The 21,700-nt window shown below is 44.5% G+C and overlaps 1 protein-coding gene across 3 annotated transcripts in view; it reads left to right on the top strand.

The window, feature by feature from the left end:
- Positions 1–21,700, top strand: part of ABCC4 (ATP binding cassette subfamily C member 4) — a 237,282-nt gene that overhangs the window by 67,999 nt on the left and 147,583 nt on the right. For all 3 annotated transcript variants that reach the window (XM_059684967.1, XM_059684966.1, XM_059684968.1), the window contains 7 exons: positions 6,272–6,361; positions 7,472–7,635; positions 9,032–9,157; positions 9,785–10,034; positions 15,979–16,080; positions 18,909–18,998; positions 19,994–20,185. In XM_059684967.1, coding sequence (XP_059540950.1) covers positions 6,272–6,361; positions 7,472–7,635; positions 9,032–9,157; positions 9,785–10,034; positions 15,979–16,080; positions 18,909–18,998; positions 19,994–20,185 — 1,014 coding nt within the window. The remainder of the gene's footprint in view (positions 1–6,271; positions 6,362–7,471; positions 7,636–9,031; positions 9,158–9,784; positions 10,035–15,978; positions 16,081–18,908; positions 18,999–19,993; positions 20,186–21,700) is intronic.

The raw sequence follows: 21,700 nt of genomic DNA, 5'->3' as shown, positions 1-21,700 counted from the left end.
CATCAAGGCACCTGTTTTCAGTTCATTCATTAGATTTTCTGAAATGTTCCCAAGGATCTGGGACACGTGAGGCCCAGTGGAGAGTAGTGTTGTACATGTAGCGTGTCACCAGGAAACTGCTAAACACTCTGTGTAGCAGTCTCTAGAAGGGGGCCCTGGTCAGGCTCTGCTTCATCCTTCAGGGGCTGTGGGGCGGTTCGCAGGGCATGGGGGAGCCAGCCTCAGGCACTCATGGCTTTGGGGTGTGATGAGGTCAGAGAATGTGGAGAAATTCCCCCTGGGGAATCCAGGTCCTGAATCTGACTTCAAAGCAAGTATCATAGTTCCCCCAACTCCCCCACCCCAGTGGTTCTTGGGGTCCACATTATCCTCTCAGGCTTGGATGCTCACTAGTCAACTGTGTGCATCTTTCTGGCCTCTTGACCTCAATAGGTCCTAGTGGTATAAGGCTAAAAGGTGGCCAGTGGAGTGAAAAGAAGCTAATGGCACTCCCAGGAGGTAAATGCCAAGCCTGTCACAGCTTGCAGACAGCTTTCTGTACAGTGGCAAGTCAGGCAAGAAAGTTAAAAAGGGCAATGGAGCTGTCAGGTCATAGAGAGCAGCAGGTGGTTGATTTTGTATGGACTCTGGGTTTTTAAAAAAATTTCTTTGAATCTCTTTTCTGTAGAACTGTAGAGGGGAACTGATTAACATTATGGAGTTACCCCCCATTTTGTTCTTAGGGACGGAGGATATTAGTCAGTCCTTGGGCCCTCCCCTCAAAAACAGATGAATGGCTTTCGGTGACGCAGTCATGAAAGTAGGTGCGGCAGCCTTACCAGGCAACTCTGGGCAACAATATTGGAAAAATACAGGTGATTTTTCTGCTTCACGTGAGCAAAACATCCTCATTATGGTTGCTTGTTACAGTATTGCCCAGTGTACCTGGAAACCACCTTGTTTGACAGACAGCTCTGGGGTAGGGCCGGGTAGGGCCGGGAATCAGGAAGTAAGCCAAACATGCAAAATAGGGGACACAAATGCTTGCATTTTGTTCTGAAAGTCCTTTAGGCTCTTACTCAGAGTCTAGTTATTCTGACTTTCCTCAGAATATCACGAAGCATATCCTAGTTCAGAAGCAGTGGTATGTAACGGTGGTGAGATGGGCTGAAGAAAGGGTAGTGGTGGGTAATGGTGAGATAGCCTTTCGAAGGGATAGCCTGACTGCGAGGGACAAAATGGATATTTAACGTGTGCAATATCCAAAAGCATGCATTGGGGCACCCTGTGGGGGGAGCGTCTACACACACTAAGGGTCGTTGACATTGGGTCAGTCATGTAGGTGATGAGGAACCTGCATCATGAAAATGATGAACCACAGTTTGTGTCTTTTGTTTTAAAGGACCATTAGGGAAGGGTTTGGGAGGATTTTTATTGAATGAAGATTGGATTCTTAAAGGGACAATATACCTCACCAGTCTGGAAAACTGCCTTCTATGGAGAGAACATACTTTTTTCACATTCCTTTGGTGGTGTTATTTATGTGTTCACATTGGGTTTTGTGTATCACTTCTACTGATTAAATAATTGAGGAAGGAGAAACAGTTTATTTTTCATATGAGCCACAATTATTGTTTGCACTTATTTTTTTAAAAATTGTACAAAATGAACATGTGACCTGGATTATACAGTTTCCCAACTCCAGATCTATTTTCATACCCACTCACAGGAGGAACCAACAAATGGAACCCTGTTTCAATGGAGTTTGCATTCCACAGCTCATAGCTTTGTTCAAAATGGCCACAGAAATTCTAGTATAGCCAATAACTAGATATTTAGATTGCTTTTACATTTTTATCAATTTCATTATTTAGATTATTTTCCAGTTTTTACATATTAACAAACATCACTGCAATGAACATGATTAAAGCTAAAACTATGCAGACATCCTTAATATCTTAGAGTACATACATTTCAAGGTTTTTGATATACTAGATTTCTTCCTGTTCATAGGTCCATGCTCAGCCACTGAGCCACACCTGCCAGCTACTGTCTCACTTTTCTTGTGCTGATTTCAAGACTTTTTTTTACTTTTTGGTTTTTAACCATTTGATTATGATGTGCCTAGACATAGGTCTCTTTGTTTTGATCCCTTTTGGGGTTTGCTAAGATTCCTAGGTATGTAAATTTATATATGTGTGTGTATGTTGTCTTCTTCCAGATTTCCAGTTACACATGTGCCTCATTACTTGATATGGTCCTGTTGAACTCTCAGGCTTTATTTCTTCAATCTTCCTCTCTCTCCCTCTCTCTCTTTTTCCCCCCTCTTTGTTCTTCGGATTGTCAGCTATCGAAAAAGGGCTAATAAATTGGAACAGAACAACAGATATTTTCTGCAATTAAAGTTATCTAGTGAATTTCCCATATTGTATCTTTGATTCTAGATTTACATTTGGTTCTTTTTGATAGTGTTCATGTCTTTTCTGGATTACTCATCTATTTATTTGTTATAACCATATTTTCCTTTAACTCCTTGAACATATTTACAATATAGTAAACAGTTACTCAAATAAGGTTGTTTCATTCAGTGTCGTTTCTTTATAACATAGGAATTTATGTCTGGTTTACTTATGTCAATGGTAAAATCATTTTAATTACATGGTGCTTTTCATAGTCACAGAACCTATGGATGACATTAAGTGAGGACTTACTATAGTTGTTTTATAATTCTTTTTTTTATTTTTATTTTTATTATTTTTTTAATTATAATTCTTATCTACTAACTAGAGGCCCGGTGCATGAAATTCGTGCACTCAGGGGGCGGGGTCCCTCAGCCCAGCCTGTGCCCTCTCGCAGTCGAGGAGCCCTTGGGGGATGCTTAAGCTGGCAGTCAGACATCCTTAATGCTGCTGCTGAGGTGGGAGAGGCTCCTGCCACCGCAGCTGCGCTCACCAGCCATGAGCCTGGCTTCTGGCTGAGCGGTGCTCCCCCTGTGGGAGCTCACAGACTATCAGGAGGCAGCTCCTGCATTGAGCGTTGCCCCCTGGTGGTCAGTGCACATCATAGCGACCGGTCGTTCCACCGATTGGTTGATTTGCATATTAGCCTTTTATTATATAGGTTTCCTGGATCATCTCAGGGTCTACTTCTATTGCCTGTATTTTTTCCTCTTTTTTTAAAAAAATATATATTTTATTGATTTTTTACAGAGAGGAAGGGAGAGGGATAGAGAGTTAGAAACGTCGATGAGAGAGAAACATCAATCAGCTGCCTCCTGCACACCCCCTACTGGGTTGTGCCCACAACCCAGGTACATGCCCTTGACCGGAATCGAACCTGGGACCTTTCGGTCCGCAGGCCGATGCTCTATCCACTGAGCCAAACCGGTTAGGCTAGTTTTTCCTCTTGATTGTGGGTCACATTTTCTTTGCATGTCTAATAATTGTTTTACTGTGTTGGATATTAAGAGGGATACATTATAGGGAGTTTCTATTAAAGGGTACTGATATTTGTTCTGAGAGGGAATTTCTGGCAGAATTGGTCCTGTTTGATAGACATTTCCACTTTGAATTTAGTGGCACATGGCTCTTAGTCTAGAGCAGGGGTGGGGAATCTGAGGCCTGCAAAATCACTAGGTCTGGCCCTGCCAAGGCATTAGGGGTGAGTTAATTAAATGTTTGACCAAATAGAGCAGGCTAATTTTTAAGTTGATAATTTTGTATGGCCTGCGAACGATGTTATAAATATCCAAGTGGCCGTTGGCAGAAGGTGATCTTTATTACCAAGGCATGGCTTTCTTGGTGTCCAAGCAGAGTGTCTGAGGTGCTTATGAAGACCTCTTTATTCTGGTTGGGCAGAACCTCCGGAGTCTGCTGGCACTGCATGACCTCTGGTGTCTCCTATCAGTGCTCGGCCCCACAGCTGCTGCTCTCTGGGCCTCATGAGGTCTTGCCCTGGGCATGGACAGTGGTGAGGCCCTGGAGAAGTAGCTTTGGAAATTCCCCACAAAAATGTTTGGGGCCTACCATCTGCTGCCCTAGCCTGCAAATTCCAGATAATTCTGCCAGTCGGAACAGCCACCACCTCCTCCTCGTCAGCTCAGTGAAACTGCAGCTGTACTTCGGCAGAACATTTCCCCCAGGGCAGAAAGCCAGGCTAGTCCCAGGGCTCAGCTCTTGTATTTCCCTCCTCTCAAGGCTCGCCGTCCTGTGCTGCCTGTGGTTCTGTGTCTGAAAACAGCAGCTTCATGTATTTTGTCCAGTTTTGTAGTTTTATAATGGAGGGCAAGCCCAGTAGTAGTTATTCTTTCATGGCCGAAAGCAGAAGCCTGGTGGCTATTTGCTATATCTTCCTCAGTAATATTAATGACACACCACTGTTTCTTTTAAATATATTTTTATTGCCCTAGCCAGTTTGGCTCAGTGGATAGAGCGTAGGCCTGTGGACCAAAGGGTCCTGGGTTCGATTTAGGTCAAGGGCAAGTACATTGGTTATAGGCTCCTCCGTGGCCCAGGCCCAGGTCAGGGCTTGTTCAGGAGGCAATCAAACGATGTGTTTCTCTCATATCTCTGTCTTTCCCTCTCTCTTCCACTTTCACTAACAATCAATGGGAAAATATCCTTGGGTGAGGATTAATAAGAACAAATTATCTATCTATCTATCTATCTATCTATCTATCTATCTATCCATCCATCTATCTATCTATATCTCAGAGAGGAAGGAAGAGGGTGAGAGAGATAGAAACATCAATGATGAGAGAGAATAATTGGTTGGCTGCTTCTTGCATGTCCCCTACTGGGGATCAAGCCCACAGCCTGGGCGTGTGCACTGACCGGGAATCGAACCTATGATCTACTCTTTTAAAATACGTAATGTATTTTTTTGCATGAGAGGTGAACATGCATTTATATGTAAAATTGGCTTTAAAAATAGTTTGAAGGTAGCTTTCAGTAAATAAGTTCTATTTCTCCCTCCCTTCTTCTTTTCTTCATATTTTGTGACTGATTCACTTGTATTTGCATAGCATTTTTACTTTTCTAATTGTTCTCATTATGTCTGGTCCTTTCTTTCCATTCACACAATCCTAGTGCATTGTCTCATTACCTCTTGCCTGGAGAATTTTCACTTCTCATAAATATCTCCTGGCCAATCACTTCCACATTTTAATCTTCCTAAAGTTGAGTTTCTCGCTCTAATGTAGGTTTCACTGTTTCATCTTGCCTTTCCAACTCTAGCAGTTTCCCAAACCACCTTTCAAGCCAGATTTTGGGTGTTCTTCACTCAGCAGCCTTCACATTTTCCTTTCCCTGACTTCTATGCATGCTGTTCCTTTCACCCACAATGCCCTTCTCTTTTCTCCACATAACTGTTTCTCTTCATCGTCCAATGTCCACTTCCCTCCTCCCACCCAGTGTCACTCAGTTGAAACCTTCCTTGTTTCCCTGTGCTCTTGTTCTTTCTGTCCAGTTCACACTTGAATTTCAGGTGCTTGTACATATCTTGTCCCATTGGTGTCCTACACATTCTAGACGAGAAATATTTGTCATTTCACTCTTTGGAAACCTGTGATTTAGGCGGGTTGAGGAGCTATTTCCATTCACAGAATAAGGAAACCAAGACCTGAAGTGTTTAAAGGGTGTCACACTCAGAATTAAAGACTGACTCCAGATTTACGTTCCAAGTCCTCTAAATTTTTTCTGCAGGTTGCGTCTACCCTCATCTGATTTGGCTGCAAATTACTTTAAAAGCAACATAAAACATTTTTATTGATTTCAATTGATTTCAATCAAAAGGAAGGAAGAGGGAGAGAGAGGAACATTAATGATGAAAATTATTGATCGGCTGCCTCCTGCACGCCCCCACGCTGGGGATGGAGCCTGCAACCGAGGCATGTGACCAGGAATCAAACCTTGACCTCCTGGTTCATAGGTTTACACTCAACCATGGAGCCACGCCAGCTGGGCTGGCTGAAAATTGCTTTAGTTGGCTACTAAGTATAAACTCATTGTTTTTTAGACTTTGGACATGTCCACATTTATAAAAAAAACAAAGTGGGGGCAGGGCAACTCTACCTCCTACTCCTGCCTTTGCTGTCCTTGTGGGCTGTGGCTGCCACAAAATGGAGGAGTAAAAGGCTAAACCTTGGTCCCTACAGCCCTGCTGTGGTGGGTCATCCTGCTTGTCTTGACACACCAGACAAGACCCAACGAAAATGCTCTCCGTTTTGCTGCTTTCCAAGTGTGTCTTGGTATCACTGTGGGATTATAATTCTCTTTCCCTCTCCTATTTTCAGGCCCTTCGCCTTAATCACACGGCCATGGGCAAGACCACCATTGGCCAGATCGTCAATCTGCTGTCTAATGACGTGAATAAGTTTGATCAGGTAAGCTGCCCCTGAGTGGTCCTGTTTCATTTCCCAACCTTCCTATCTCGTTCACCACGGGCTAGGATTCTGTTCTGGACATGAGGCTTTTAATAAATAAATAAATAATTCAACTTTTATTTTTATGTTTTTGGTGTGCGTCTTAGATATAATATGTACTGTCCTACAGATGAGAGTTTTGTTTTCCTAATGTTGCCTACCACACAATTCAGTTGTAAATAGGCAGACAGCAGTGTTCTTGCCCAGCTTGGTTAAATGTACCCAATATTCTTACTGGGTTTCTTAGCACATTGTGCTAGGGTTATTGGCTGAGTCTTTTTCCTCCTCCAGACCAGTGGTTGCCAACCGGTGGTCCGCGGACCACTGGTGGTCCGTGAGGTCCGGAAGGTTGGCGACCGCTGCCGATGAACTCCTGGTGGGTAGGGATTGTTTTTACCTCTGTGTCCTGTGTAGTGCCCTAGGTCCACATGCCTGCGGTGTACGAAGCCTTCAATAAGTAATGGCAAATGGTGGTCCCTAGCCAGAAGCAGCCTACTCTCCTCTAACCCTCTACACTCTCGTTTTCCACTTACCTGGTGAATATATCCCATTATCCAGGACATCCTAGCTGCAGGTCAGATCTGTATTGTGCTAGGTCACTTCTCTTTTAACCACTCATGTATCATAAATGAACTAGGGTTCCTGCTCAGTTTTAGGGATGACTAAGACTTTTTGCCCCAGAGAAGCCACAGTCTACGAGGTAGATAAGTACACAAGGAATTACTGGAGCATGTGGTAGGGACTCTACTATAGGCTCTTCCTGGGTGATGGAGAGCCTAGAGGAGGTGGGGCTGAATTGTATGGCAGAGTTTGGGGAAGCCCTGAGCTCATCTGTGGGGAAGACAAAGCCGAGCTCTTCCTCCCAGTGCCTCTGGTCAGGTTGTCCCTGGGTGTGCCTGTGTTGTCCCAGAATGGTAGCTTTTTTGTGCCCTAGCAGGTTGAAAACCCAGCGTCATCACTTCTGTGTAGGTTCTCATCTGTACTGTTCCTTCAGAGCAGATTGTTTCTATACTGTATCTTTCACTGGTTTGTTGTTAAATAGTCCTACAAAGGCTTTTTCTTTTTTCGAAGGTCACCGTGTTCTTGCACTTTCTGTGGGCGGGCCCGCTGCAGGCCATCGCAGTGACTGTCCTGCTCTGGAAGGAGATAGGAATATCGTGTCTCGCCGGGATGGCTGTGCTAATTATCCTCCTGCCTTTGCAAAGCTGCGTGGGAAAGTTGTTCTCGTCCTTCCGGTAAGAGAGACATGGATAGGTACTATTGTAATAAAGTAACATGGATTTGGTAACATGCACCGTTTGTTTGCCAAATGCTTTTGTTTAAAAACGAAACAAATGCCCTCTATAATCTCTTCTTTGCATTGTAGACTGAGAGAATCTTAGAGAGTGGGGCTCCAGCCTTAATCTGAAAGCTAATCTTGTAGCAGGAATGGGGAAGGCATTTGCTGGCCCCTCTTACCATCATTTTGGGGACCAATCCTCAATAAGTAGAGCGTACTTTAGTAGAATTTACCTGCATCAAAGTTATTTAAAAATTACTAACTAGTAATACATTTAGATATCTTATGGGCCCAGTTCTAGCTGCATATACTTTTATTATGCTTGTGTTTGAGCCATTTGCAGCGTGTGTTGTTTTGGTAACAATTCACGGTTTCCATTAGTTATAAGCTCCCCAAGGAGCTGGATCTGAATTATGTCTTCATAATGTCCCACAGTCCTAACTGTATGTGATTGAAAAGTATCCAGTGTTGACGAGCCTAATGGTGATGAATTAGCCATGAAGCAGATCCAAGGGTTGGGAATGAGTCATTGCCAAGGTTGTCAGGGGGATGGAGATACCTTTTTTGAAGCACATTGAGTTCTTTCCTTTGTGCCTCAAAACCTGGTACTTTTCTGTACTTGGAATTTTCTTTCCCTTCTTTGCCCTGAAGAAATGTTCCGGATCCTTCAAGGACTGTTGTAATGCTACCAGAATAATGAAGCTTTTTTGCTCTTTCCTTTCCCAGTAAATTAACAAGCCCTCTCTTTTCTGCTCCCCAGCACTTCATTCCTAATTTATTACAGTATAGTCAATTGTGTTCTTGTTAGATTCAGGTGCTTTTCTTTTCTTTTAATCTGTTTTTATTGACTTCAGAGAGGAAGGAAGTGGGGGAGAGAGGCAGAAACATCAATGATGAGAGAGAACCATTGATTGGCTGCCTCCTGCATGCCCCCTACTGGGAATCGAGCCAACAACCCCAGCATGTACCCTGAGCAGCAATTGAACTTTGACTTTCTGGCTCATGGGTTGACACTCAACCACTGACTCACACCTGCTGGGAGAATTGGGTGCTTTTCTTCCTTCCCAACCCAACCATGACCTCCTTGAACAGACAGGTTGTAGCTGACTCATTTCTCCCATCTTCCTCAGCAGGTATCGCAAGCCCTCCCAAGTTACTTCTTGAACTGGAATGAATTGTTGACTTCCTAGTTGAAATCTTTCCCCATTTGTGTTTTGAGTAGGACCTGCCCCTGTTCTCAGTGCAAAAGAGCTGTAGGGAGTCATTGGATCCCTGGTCTCTGCAGTGCCCTCTGCTGATGAGGGAAGTTGGCAGTGGTCACCATGGCTCACCTCTCACATCTGTCCCCTTAGGAGTAAGACTGCAGCGTTCACAGATGTCAGGATCAGAACCATGAATGAAGTTATAACTGGCATAAGAATAATAAAAATGTATGCTTGGGAAAAGCCATTTGCAGACCTCATTACCGATTTGAGGAGGTAAGTTTTTGTATCTATCCACCACATTTTTCATATTTCTCAAAAGCCCAAAGCACTCCCATTGTGATTCTTCTCTGACCCCCGACCAACTCAGGCTCTGCTTCTCAGGTTCTGTGCGTGTGCCTCACCTCGACTCCACTGGTTCATGGGTCCCCGGGTCCCAGTTAGAGGCCTCTTCTCTGTCCTCTTCGCTGCTCCCCCCCCCCCCCCCCCCCCGCCCCCAGCCTGTGCTGGCCACTTTTGCCTAATATCTTGGTGTCTCACAAGTTTTTGGTTGCTTATTTCCTCTTCCAATGAGTTCCTTTGCTCCTGGAAGGGACAGGCTGCATCTCTGGGTCATCAGCGAGGTGCCTGGAACACGATCTGTGTTCACGAATGAATGTTCAAACGCAGTCTGATTGACCCAAAGTGTTAAAGTGCACACTGATCCTGCATGTGGTTGGATGAGCCAGTGGGTATGGAGTGTGCAGCTCTCGGTGGGAGCTGGCCCCGGGGTTGGAACTGTAGAATGGTTATTGTCAAGTATGTCCACTCCTTAGAAAGGGGCCACCTGCAAAAGGCACTTGAATTCATTTCATGAGTTGGCTGTCGATGCTTCCCCTTAAAACATATCCTACTCTTACCTAGGAAGGAAATTTCCAAAATTTTGAGAAGTTCCTACCTGAGAGGAATGAATCTGGCATCATTCTTCGTGGCAAGCAAAATCATCGTTTTCGTGACCTTCACTGCCTATGTGCTCCTTGGCAACACGATCACAGCCAGCCGCGTGTTTGTGGCGGTGACGCTCTATGGGGCCGTGCGGTTGACCGTCACTCTCTTCTTCCCCTCGGCCATCGAGAAGGTGTCAGAGGCCTTGGTCACCATCAGAAGGGTCCAGGTTTGTTGACAAGTAACTTTTTAAAGTTGTCGGCGGGTTTTAAGTAAAATCACGCCTCCTTTTACTTTAGTGCCAAATCTGCAGTCATTCCAAAATGTTGTACATACTCTTCCCCATTTTCTCAGGTAGAATAACATAAGTGTCGCTGATGATTTATGGGCAGCGTTAGCATAGCAGCACAGCACCCTTGATGTCCAAGTCATAACTGCAGGAGAGGGAAACCGAGTTTATCTCCCGTGCTAACCAGAATGAAGATGCATTGGCTCTGTGCACACAGTCCTGGGGTACATGGGATTCATCTCTGGGCTGGGAAGGAAAGAGTTGCTGGAAGGCCTCTGCTCCTTGGACCGGAAGAATGGCTTCCACCTCAGTTAGTTCTCTCTGTTTAAAAATCGATCCTTTCCTCCTCGCTGCTTTGCCTCTGATTTCTCGGTGTACCTTTTGGACCTCGCCTTGTGGTCCCTGTCCCCTTCTCCGCCTTTTCTTCCTGTCCCAGCCTCTGCCATTCAAATTTGGTTTTACCCCCACCATAGCCACTGTTGCCTTTTCCTAGCTAGCTGTCCCTACATTGCTGGGGGCAACTAATTCACCTCACCAGGTTAAGGCCCAGGACCCAGTGGGTGACGAAGAATTTGTATGTATGAATACATCTAAAGTGAAGATGCATTGGCTCTGTGCCAGGGCAGGAACCTGAGTGTCTGGGCTTGACCAGAAATCCACTTGATTTTGTTCTTGCGTCTCCACAGCAGTGGATGCCCACTAATAGATCTTTAGTCAAGTCAGATAGCATTGGGCTATCTGGTAGGGGGAAGTTCTTGCCATAAAAGCTGAGATTTTTTATGATTAAATTTCTATACTGTTAAACAAAAGAAGAGCATTAACCCTAAAACAGATTGGTCCTACAAGGTCAGTTCTGGTCCCCCGTGTTTCTTTTTTCCTTCCCTGACAGGGGTTTCTAGCAACTTTGTTAAGGGGTGGTCCATGCAATTCAATACAGTTTCTTTTACGTAGCTTCCTTTTTAAAAAATATATATTTTATTGATTTTTCACAGAGAGGAAGGGAGAGAGATAGAGAGTTAGAAACATCGATGAGAGAGAAACATCGATCAGCTGCCTCCTGCACATCTCCTACTGGGGATATGCCCGCACCCAGGTACATGCCCTTGACCGGAATCGAACCTGGGACCTTTCAGTCCACAGGCCGAAGCTCTATCCACTGAGCCAAACCGGTTTCGGCTCGTAGCTTCCTTTTTAAGTGTGCACTGTAACTTCCCCAGGTGGTGGCTTTGCATGCATACCGTGTTCGTGCTGCTGCTGCATGTGCTGCCTGTGGCCCAGACACTCCTGAAGCCCTTGCACACCATCTCATTTAATCCCAACAATGTTGAAGGAGATGAGCAGTAGGGTACCCACTTTACAGGTGAAATAGTGTGCCCATCCCCACAGAGCTTGTAAGGAGGAGAACTGGGATTCTCCCCAGAACCCTGGTTTCTTAAACCTTGTAATGTTGCCTTCTTAGCATCTTCTGGCATGTGGATTGTTTCCTTAAGTGTTGCTGTAATCATTTAGTCTTCCTCCGGAGGCCTCCAAAGGTTTCCTGTTTCTGTGGAATCAAAGTTTTAAACTGGCATAAAATGAGTCCAATCTATAATAATAAAAGCGTAATATGCTGATTAGACTGGACAGCCCGACGACCTTCTGGACGAAGCCGGGGCTGTGAGGGAAGGCTGGGTCCCGTGTGCCTGCTGGCGGCCGGAGGGAAGCCCAGGACCCGGGTGCCAGAGGGAACCGGTGCTGGCAGTCAGGGGAAGGAAGGCCTACTCTTGCAGGAATTTCGTGCGTCGGGCCTCTAGTAGGATTATAAAAGATCTTGTCTTAACTTCAAAGCCCTCAACGTCTTCGGCGGCTTCTGCAAGCAGTAACATTTGTCTCTGAGGTTATATTGTTCCCAAAGCGGCTTAGGTTTTTGCCTACCACCCACTCCGAAGTCAATCTTTTTGGCTCAGTTTCCAGCCGCATGACCCGTTCTGGGTATGCACTTCGTGGCTCAAATGGGAGTTTAACTTCAGCTTTTTCGTCAGCGCGAGTGCTAGAGAATCCACCCAGCACTGCTGGCTCCCTGACAAGCTGGGAGATTGTGGCTTCTTTCCCCACTCAGACCTCTTTTTGGAGGTGCTCGGTCGATTTACTTCCTCACTTCGTACATAGTTTTTCTTATCTTTTTAAAGTAGGAAATTCCTATTCTAGTGCACACACTGACTGTTGAATTTTATGTGATGGTCATACACTTAAGCTAAAATCAGATTTTATTCTGTGTAGGTGAAATTTATAACACATTATCTTTGCTTGTTGCATGTTAACTGCATTAAGGCTGTTAAGGGGTGGATGGATTGACTCACTTGAACCAACTATATAGTCTGTTCATTCCTCCAGCAGATACTGTGATATGCTGCCTCTGTGTGAGGCTCGGCATTGGGTGGCATTGAGACTGTGGTTGTCAAGTGTGTGATATTATAGTCTCTGCCCTTTTCCAGATTTAAAGTCCCTGTGGGGATTCCGAGGTAGGGAGGGCAGTGCCAGTGGGGGGCGGGGTTGCGTTCTGTTTTGCTTTCTAGGAGGGCTAGTATTTGAGATTGACTCAGAAGGGTGGGTAGGATCGAGGCTGAGGCCACTTTGGGAGTGTGGACTTAGGTGGGGATGGGTCCCTAAAAGGTTGTAAGCATGTTGCCCATTCTCAGAGGAGTTTTAAGGAGGTCAGTAGGGAGTGGTGTTGGAGAGTGCTGGGGAAGGAATCCGCAAGTGTAGGGAGATGGCCAAAGAAGTTTTGCCAGTATTTTCAACGATTGGTAGTGAGTGAAATCCTGGAATTAATGCTGTTTCCAGAGGAATGGAGGATTGGAGAGAGTGGGGCATTGTGGCAGAATAGATAAGAGCTGGTAGTTAGTTGATTAGCGAATGGGGGTGTGCAGAGAGAAGTCAAGCAGTGGGTCTAAAGCCTGCAGGGGTGTCCTCGGACCACAGTGTGCATCCGGCCTCCCTGCCTAGACCTGGGCTTGGGCAGGTAGGAATAGCGGTGTCTTGAGTAGGTTCTCAGCAGGTCTGGGTGGGTGGGTGAGTGAAGGACTGAATGAGCAGATCGTGCCTCACGCTTGCTGGGTCTTCGAGAGGAACACAGAGAAACGCACTTTCCTTTTCCTACAGAGACACTTTCATTCCAGTGTTTACCAGCGGCTCTTTTGAAGTAGGGCATCACATTGGGAGCTTTTCGGAATGACAGACAGGAATAGGGTGTTCACAGTTTTCACCATAGCAGGTGACTTATTTACGTGCTGACTTCTGTTGCCTCCTATGCCGGTTGGGATTAGGTTTGCCTGTGGGTTCTGGAACACCCATGTTAAAGCTGCTCACACAGGGGACTTGCCTTTCCTTTCAGGCAAAAATTCTTGTAAGGTTCTGTGTTCATTTCCTAGGGCTGCAGGAGCAAAGTACTACAAGCTTGGGTGGCTTAAAACAGCAAAAATTCATCCTTTCTGAGTTCTGGAGGCTCGAAGTCTGAAATCAAGGTGTCAGCAGGGTCACAATCCATCTAAAGCAGGGGTGGGGAACCTTTTTTCTGCCAAGGGTCATTTGGATATTTATAACATCATTTGGAGGCCATACGAAATTATCAACTTAAAAATCAGCCTGCTCTGTTTGTTCAAACATTTAAGTAACTCACCCCTCATGCCTTGGCAGGGCCAGACCAAATGATTTTGCTGGCCTTATATGGCCCGCGGGCTGGATGTTCCTCACCCCTGTTTGAAAGTATAGAAGGAAACCCTTCCTTGCCTTTCCCAGCTTCTGGTGGTTGCCGGCCAACCCTTGGTGCTCCTTGGCTTGTAACACGTCACTCCAGTCTCTCTCACGTGGCTGTTTTCTGCCTGTGCGTTTGTCTCTGCATTTCTCTTCTCTTTTTATAGGGATCCCAGTCATACTGGGTTTGGGGCCCCACCATACTCCAGCATGACCACCCCTTAATGAATTACTTATGTAATCATCCTATAACTTCAACAAAACTTTTGGGGAGGACAAAATTCACTCCATGGCAAGTCCCTGGCTGGTTGGATCCTTCCTGGTGCCAGGGACCCAGACTCTTTCTTGTTACTCCCGTGCATGGGGCCTTGAGCAAGCTGGCCGCCGCCTCTAAGTCCCAGGCTGGACTTGGGTAGAGAAAGGTTGCTGGACGTGGTCACTCTCCACTGGTCTGAGTTGAGTCCCATGGCTACCGTATCTGCACGGGAGGCTGGGGACAGAGGGCCTTCTCTAGACTGCCGCATGCAGCTGGAAATCGGGGTTTTGTTACCACAGAAGCCTGAGAGCAGGTTTTGAGGGCAGCCAGCAGTCTGCCATAGGTTCTGAGATATCTTTGGGGGTACGGGGTGGTGGTGGTGGTGATGGTCTCAGTTTATTCAGTTTCCTCACCAGTGTAGCTTTTCTCATTATGTTAGATTTGCAGTGGTTATCGGGACTGTTTTATTCAGCTACACAGTATTGAATAGCTCCTAATGAGCATGGAGAGTAGCAAGGGGTGGAAGACATGGCCATTCCTGCTGCCGAGGAGAGGGCATTTACTAAGGAGAAAAGACCGAGTGATTGTGAAAAGATGCTCATGAAATATTCTTTAAGAGATAGACACTTAGTGTGTTTTACTTTTGAAACAGTGATGTAAGTGATGGTTAATGACAAGTGGTGATATACTGATTTGATATGCACGAGGAGCAAACAGAGTGCACTTGAGTGTCCGCCCAGCTCAAGGTCACAACAGCTAAGCAGCAGAGTTGGGGCTTTCATTCATGGTCCCAGCTGTTGGTCTCCCAGCCCATGCTCCGGTGCCAGCACGATCCCCTGAAGGCCTGGAATGGCCTTCGTCTCTGTGTTCCTGGCACGTCGAATGGTGCTTGGCACAGGGTGTGATTCAGTAAATATTTATGGAATAATTTCCTACCAACTCTTGAGTTTATTGTTAGTAATGCAAAAGTAAAGCAATAAAAATGCCCGGGTTATAAATGTGCCCAGGTTTGTAACAATATTGTCTCTTCAGGGTTATTAGTATGCTTGTTGAGAAAGTTAGCAAGAAAATCTTGAGGCCATGAATTCTAATATATATTGCTGATACATCCTTTATATTACACTAGAGGCCCAGGGCATGACATTCGTGGGAGCAGGCCTAAGTCGTCAGTCAGACATCCTTAGTGCTGCCGCGGAGGTGGACTGCTGTGCTCGCCAGCCATCAGCTCTGTTGTGGCTGAGCAGCGCACCCCCTATGGGAGTGCACTGAGTGTCTGCCCCCTGGTGGTCAGTGTGCATCACAGTGACTAGTCGTTCTGCCATTCAGTCGATTTGCATATTACCCTTTTATTATGGGATCATTATATAGGATTATATATACTAATATATGTAACAATAATATGTAATACTATATACTTAATATTGTACTACAAATACAATTTACAGTATATTATATAATTATATGCACTAAAAATATAGATATATGAAATTTATACCAAAATATATAATTGACCCTTGAACAACATGGAGGTTAGAAGTGCCGACCCCCTTTCACAGTTGAAAACCTGTGTGTAACTTTTGACTCCCTTAAATTTAACTACTAATAGCCTGTTGTTGATCGGCAGCCTTAATGAAAAGGATGAGAAAATAAATACCTTTACAGTACTTACTGGAAAAATCCATGCACCCTCACAGTTCAAACTTGAGTTGTTCAAGGTTCAACTGTACAATACATTATAGGGTATGTTCTGATGTGAACTAACACTTAAATGCATTTGGTAAAATGACATGTACCCTGTGTAAAGTTTTTATATTTCAAGTTCCAGGAAAGCAGTTATTTTTGTTTGTGATTTTGTTGCTGCAGTTTTAACAATCTATATTTTTCCCTTTTCTGTAGAACTTTCTGTTGCTTGATGAAGTAACACAGTGCGACTATCAGCTACCATCAGACGGTAAAACGATAGTGCATGTGCAAGATTTTACTGCTTTTTGGGATAAGGTAACAAATCCTTTATTACGAGGTCGTGGCTGCTAAAAGACAACTGGTGACTTAGATGTAATAGAGAATTTTGGGATTACGCAGATGGTATCAGATGTGATTGCTCATTTACTGAAAGTATGTTATAAAAACTCTTAAAATCAGGAACAAGGTTTGCATTGAACGGAGATGAAGTATAAAATCAGCCTAAGGCATTTGACATGTTGCTCTTTATCTCCTTCAAGGTATTACCACATTTTGAACTGAAAAACATGTAAGTTTGTAATGTTTGAATTCACAGGATTAGAGTGTCCACTTTTTATCTTGATTGTTAGCAGACCATGTTACGACATGCTGAATGAAGCCACGATTTGGATCTTTGCTGTAGGGTAGACTGGGGGCTCCCTAGTCTGAGCTTCTGGATGGTGCCGGCTATTTTGGTGGCAGCGAGAGCAGGGAGGAGGCAGCAGACAGGCACAGTAAGCTCAGGGAGTCCCAGTCTAAGGGTTTCACTGGGTGGCAAGCTGACAGGTTGAACTGGAAGGATCACAAGGATTTTCCCAGTGCCGGGTTTATATATGACGTCTAGGCAAATGGGGAAAGAAAAACAAACCAGGGACCACTCTCAAGAAGTTCTCAAACTTGAACACTCAGGGTAGCGCCTTTAACCACAACTGAAATGCTTTCTCCCTCGTTCTACAGTCCTCTGTGCACATCCTTCTGTACCAGTCTGGATTAGTCAGGAAAACCGAACCCACACCACCTGAGAGGGAATTTCAGGCATGGAATTGGTTACACAGGTGGCAGCGGAGGTGACCCTCAGATGAGCAACGGCAAGAAGCTAAACCAAATTTCATCGCTAGGGCTATAGGAACTCAGGGAGTAGGTGACATTGACCAGAGGGTCATCAGTTTTGAGCAGAACCCACAGACCAGCTGCCCACAGGCATGGGGACTACATTGTGAAGGGCTGTGGTACTGGTGCTGGCCCTGCAGAGATGAGGTGACTGTCGTGGTAAGGGTGCTGGAAGCAGGTGGCCGTACCAGCTTCTCTCGCTCCTGCCTCCTGGCCTCGGACTGTGCTCTCCAAGGGCTGAGCTGGAGTTGATTGCAGTTCTCAGGAAGTTGGCAGCCCGAGCATAGAAATGGAGCCCAGAGCAAACAGGTGCCTGAGCGGCCCTCCTTCCCATCTCCTTCCCACCTCTGTGCTGGCTCTCCCTTCTCCGTGGTCCAGGGGTCCAGACTCTGTAGACTCTGTTTTCATGCCTGTGCCACCTGCCTCGTGGTCACCTGCTTTTAATTTAGTGTCTGCCATTTCCAGCAAAATAAATCCCTAATGCATAAAACCACATCATTGCTCTTGGCCCATGGAAGCTCACACAAGCTGCCTCACCTAACCTGCGCTGCCTTAATACAGTAGATTTACCTCCTGCTGTGTATTCCTCACCGTGATACATTGTTAAGCATTTATAGAAAGCACCAGTAACACTCATTATAGAGATGTACTCTATTGAATGCACTGAGGTAGCTAACACCCCCTTTCTATGATCCATGACCAAATTTCTTTTGTACCAAACTATGCTACATTGTGAAATGAGCTATTCTATTCTTTCAAGAACCTGAACATGTTATGTTCTCAGACTTTTTTGCATCTTGCATTGTAGTACAGATCACCCTGTTCTATTGTGTTGGCATTGCCTGTGAATGGATTATGCCCCCTGCTAGGAGGTAGTTAGGGAGTGTAACAAATGAAAGAGCCCTGGGTGGGGGATGGGCTCAGACACTGGGGAGTTTGGAGAGAAGCTGAGGTAAGATGAAGCACATGTGGGAGAAAGACTCTAACCAGCTCCACTAGACAGCCCACAGGTAGGTGAGGGAAGGTCTCACTGACTGGCATGTCATTCATGAAATGAATGGACTTTGTCTTTATCAAATGAGGATGGAGAGATTAGTGAAGGTTTCAAATTGTTTACTAGTGAAGTACAGGCACGCCGTGTACTTATGCTGCCACCTTGTGGGGTTGAATGAAATAAGAGTAATACCAAGGGTTATGACAACCTGAATGTAAATGATGAAAACCTCTCACACTGGATGTTCAAGTATATTCTTTTTTTTTTTCTTCTTAATATATCTTTATTGATTTCAGAGAGGAAGGGAGAGGGAAAGATAAATAGAAACATCAATAATGAGAGAGAATCATTGATTGGCTGCCTCCTGCATGCCCCCTACTGGGGATCAAGCCCACAACCCAGGCATGTGCCCTTGACCGGAATTGAACCTGGAATCCTTCAGTCCGCAGGCTGACACTCTATCCACTGAGCCAAGCCAGCTAGGGTCAAGTATATTCTTCTTTATTTTATTTATTTTTTTTAAACATATTTTATTGATTTTTTATAGAGAGGGAGGGAGAGGGATAGAGAGTTAGAAACATTGATGGGAGAGAAGCATCGATCAGCTGCCTCCTGCACACCTCCTACTGGGGATGTGACCACAACCAAGGTACTACATGCCCTTAACCGGAGTCTAACCTGGAACCCTTCAGTCTGCAGGCCAATGCTCTATCCACCGAGCCAAACCGGTTAGGGCAAGTATATTCTTCTTAATAAGATAGTGTGCATCAAGAAGTTTCCATGTGGAGAAGGTGCCTTGTCTTTTCCACTACTTACATTCTGTGTCTAGAGCAGTGTCCTCAAGGAAATATGTTAAAAGAAGGGGCCTCCCTAAAGGCAATAGGAAGGAGAAAGATGTGGGTTATCTGCACGTATCAATGACTATTATGCTATTTTCTCAACTCGTTGATGTGTCTTACTTAATTGAAATGGACACTTTTTTGTAAACTTTCATTTGTAGGTATCAGAAACCCCAACCCTGAAAGACCTCTCCTTCACTGTCAGACCCGGTGAGCTGTTAGCTGTGGTTGGACCTGTGGGGGCAGGAAAGGTGAGTTGTGATGTCTTTGGGCAGGTTGATGCAATGCCACATCCCATGTTAAAATCTCAGGGTTGAGCCCAAAGCCAAATGTAACACAAGTGTGAGTTGGGTATACCTAGAATGGCCTTTCTCAAAGTGTGTTCCATGGAATGTTCATTTTGCAAGGAGGTTGCATGGACCAATAAATCTGGATACAGCACATTATGTTTTTCTTCTTGGCCATTCAAGTGGCACAGTTGGGAACTGCCTGTCTGGAAGTTGGCCATCTCAGCGAAGGAAATTACTTAAGTGACAGCAATTCAGGCTGGAACGATTGAGAAAATGGAACCGCTTTTTGTCAGGGCAGACCTTACAGAAGTCGCGTCTGCATGCTGTAACAGTTGAAGGAAATGTGCATGTAATACTTAGTCTTGTGTATTCTGGAAAAAAAACCCAACATATAGAAATCTAAACATAAGCTGTAAAAAGAACAGGGTGTTTATTTCTCTTACAATGGGTTTCTATTCTTCAGAAACATGACTCTCTTCAGAGTCCTTGAAATAATCCTTTCTGGTGCATTGCATGTATTATGTGCACTGTATTATGTGCACATAGCTTTGCAGGAACAAGTCTTTGTGAAGTAAAGTCTACCTGGTTGCTGAGACAACAACAGTAAACATCAGGCCTATGAAATGTATATCATACCCGGTCACTCTGTTAGTTAAGAAAGTTAAACATCCTTAATTAGTCTTCGTTGCGAGTAGAGCATTTCATTTGGGGGGAAAGTTGTGGGCAGAGTGAGCTTGTTCTACTCTTGTTTTATTAATAGCACTTGTCAGCCACTAATTTATACTGACCAATAGTGGTATTTAAAATTTTTTCATTGCAGCTTCCAGGGCTTTACTTTGTCCTGTTTTCACTATCAGGGCCATAAGGTTGATGAAACCCCAGGGCGGCGGGGAGGCTGTCCTGCAGCAGCTTGTCTGAGTGTTGCCTGTAATGCGTTTGTTTGCGATCTCTTTCAGTCTTCGCTGTTAGCTGCTGTGCTGCGGGAACTGCCCCCGAGCCAGGGACTGGTCACTGTGAATGGAAAGGTCGCATATGTTGCTCAGCAGCCCTGGGTGTTTCCAGGAACTCTGAGGAGTAATATTTTATTTGGGAAGAAATATGAAAAGGAACGATATGAAAAAGTAGTAAAGGCTTGTGCTTTGAAAAAGGTGAGTCATGACATTTGAGCCGCATCTACTTTGAATTCCAAATAATAATCCTAGTGTTGGTTTAATCTACAAGTTTTGTGTTTTCATATGAAAGATATTTGAATGCTATTTAATACTTTTAGCTGGTCTTCAGGGTAAAGACATATGCACATGTGCTACTGTTTTAGTCCTGATCTGATAATGACATTCACAGAGAATGCTTTTTTCCTTTGGTTTTGTGAAGTTTTATTCACTTTTAATATTTTTTAAATGGACACGTGTAAAATTTTGCAAAAGTAGAGGGAATAGTCTAAGAATCCTCCTGTACCCATTCCCCGGCTTCCGTCACTGGCCGCCAGGCTTGTTTCATCTCTACTGCTGGCCCCACCCCAACCCAAATCATCTGCAGCAGGCCCTACACCTCATATTAGTTCAGCTGCAAAAAAGCGTATGCACACACGTTGAATAATTAGAAAGACAATGTTTATTAAAATACATTTCACTTTCAAAATTGAGCTATCAGCTGTTAAAGTGTGCATACATTGTTTTGGGACACTTGCATTTCATTAGTTATCTCTAAAATATAAGAGAGCCTTTGAAAAAAACAGCATCACATTATCACACCAAAAAAAGTGACTCACATTCGTAAGTATCATCAATGTTCTACTCAGTATTTGCATTTTCTTGTCTCAGTGAGAAATCTTGTTAAACGTTGGTCTGAACCAGATTCCACATAGGGTCTGCCCCAGGCTCCACATAGGGTTGTCCCTATGTGCCCCTTTGCACTTGGTTGATGCCTCTCCTAGGTCCCATTCATTCTATAGGTTTTCCTCTTCACTTCGTTAAAGAAAGCAGAAGGATTTAAAATTTCATTTTAATACTGCATTTCACTGGGGGAGAGACTGTTTTCAGAAATGACATTGAGTTTCGCAGCAAAGGGCAGGATGAAATGTATAATTGTACATTGAGATTTAAATAAAATTAGTGATCGGATGATGAAAACTGAACTTACCTGATAGGAGAATATAATTTAGCCAAAAGACAAAGAAAGAAAGAAAGACAAAGATACCATCTAGCTCTCTTTGGGCTATAAAAATCAGTGAATAGTGGTTTTCAAGGGCTCTCCCGGGGTCTGCTCCGTGCACTCTGGCCACCCGACTGTTCTTTTATGCTGTGAGAAAAGGCAGGGACGGGTGTTCCAAGGGACGGCATTGAAGGCCCCCAACTGGCTTTGTGAGGAAATAGTAATTTTGCTTGAACAATGGCTTGAACTTCACAGATTGTATCAGGTGAGTAGCATTTTATGACCATGTGGCTAAAACATAATTGCGTGCTTCATTGGCTTTTATTTCTTTTTCCTGCATTATTGTTAATGAGCGATTATGTTGTTTTTAGAAGTGACATCAAGTTAGCATCATGAGCTAGACTTTTATTAAACAGTATATAGCCTGTATAAGAGAAAAGGAAAACCAAATGTGAAGCAGTAATAATAATAGCTCCCATTTATTGAGTCCACATGCTAATCATTTCTGTCTC

Source organism: Myotis daubentonii, chromosome 2 (genome assembly GCF_963259705.1).
Source record: "Myotis daubentonii chromosome 2, mMyoDau2.1, whole genome shotgun sequence".
NCBI lineage: Eukaryota > Metazoa > Chordata > Mammalia > Chiroptera > Vespertilionidae > Myotis > Myotis daubentonii.
Note: the sequence above shows the minus strand (reverse complement) of the source record. Positions and strands in the feature narration are given on the sequence as shown.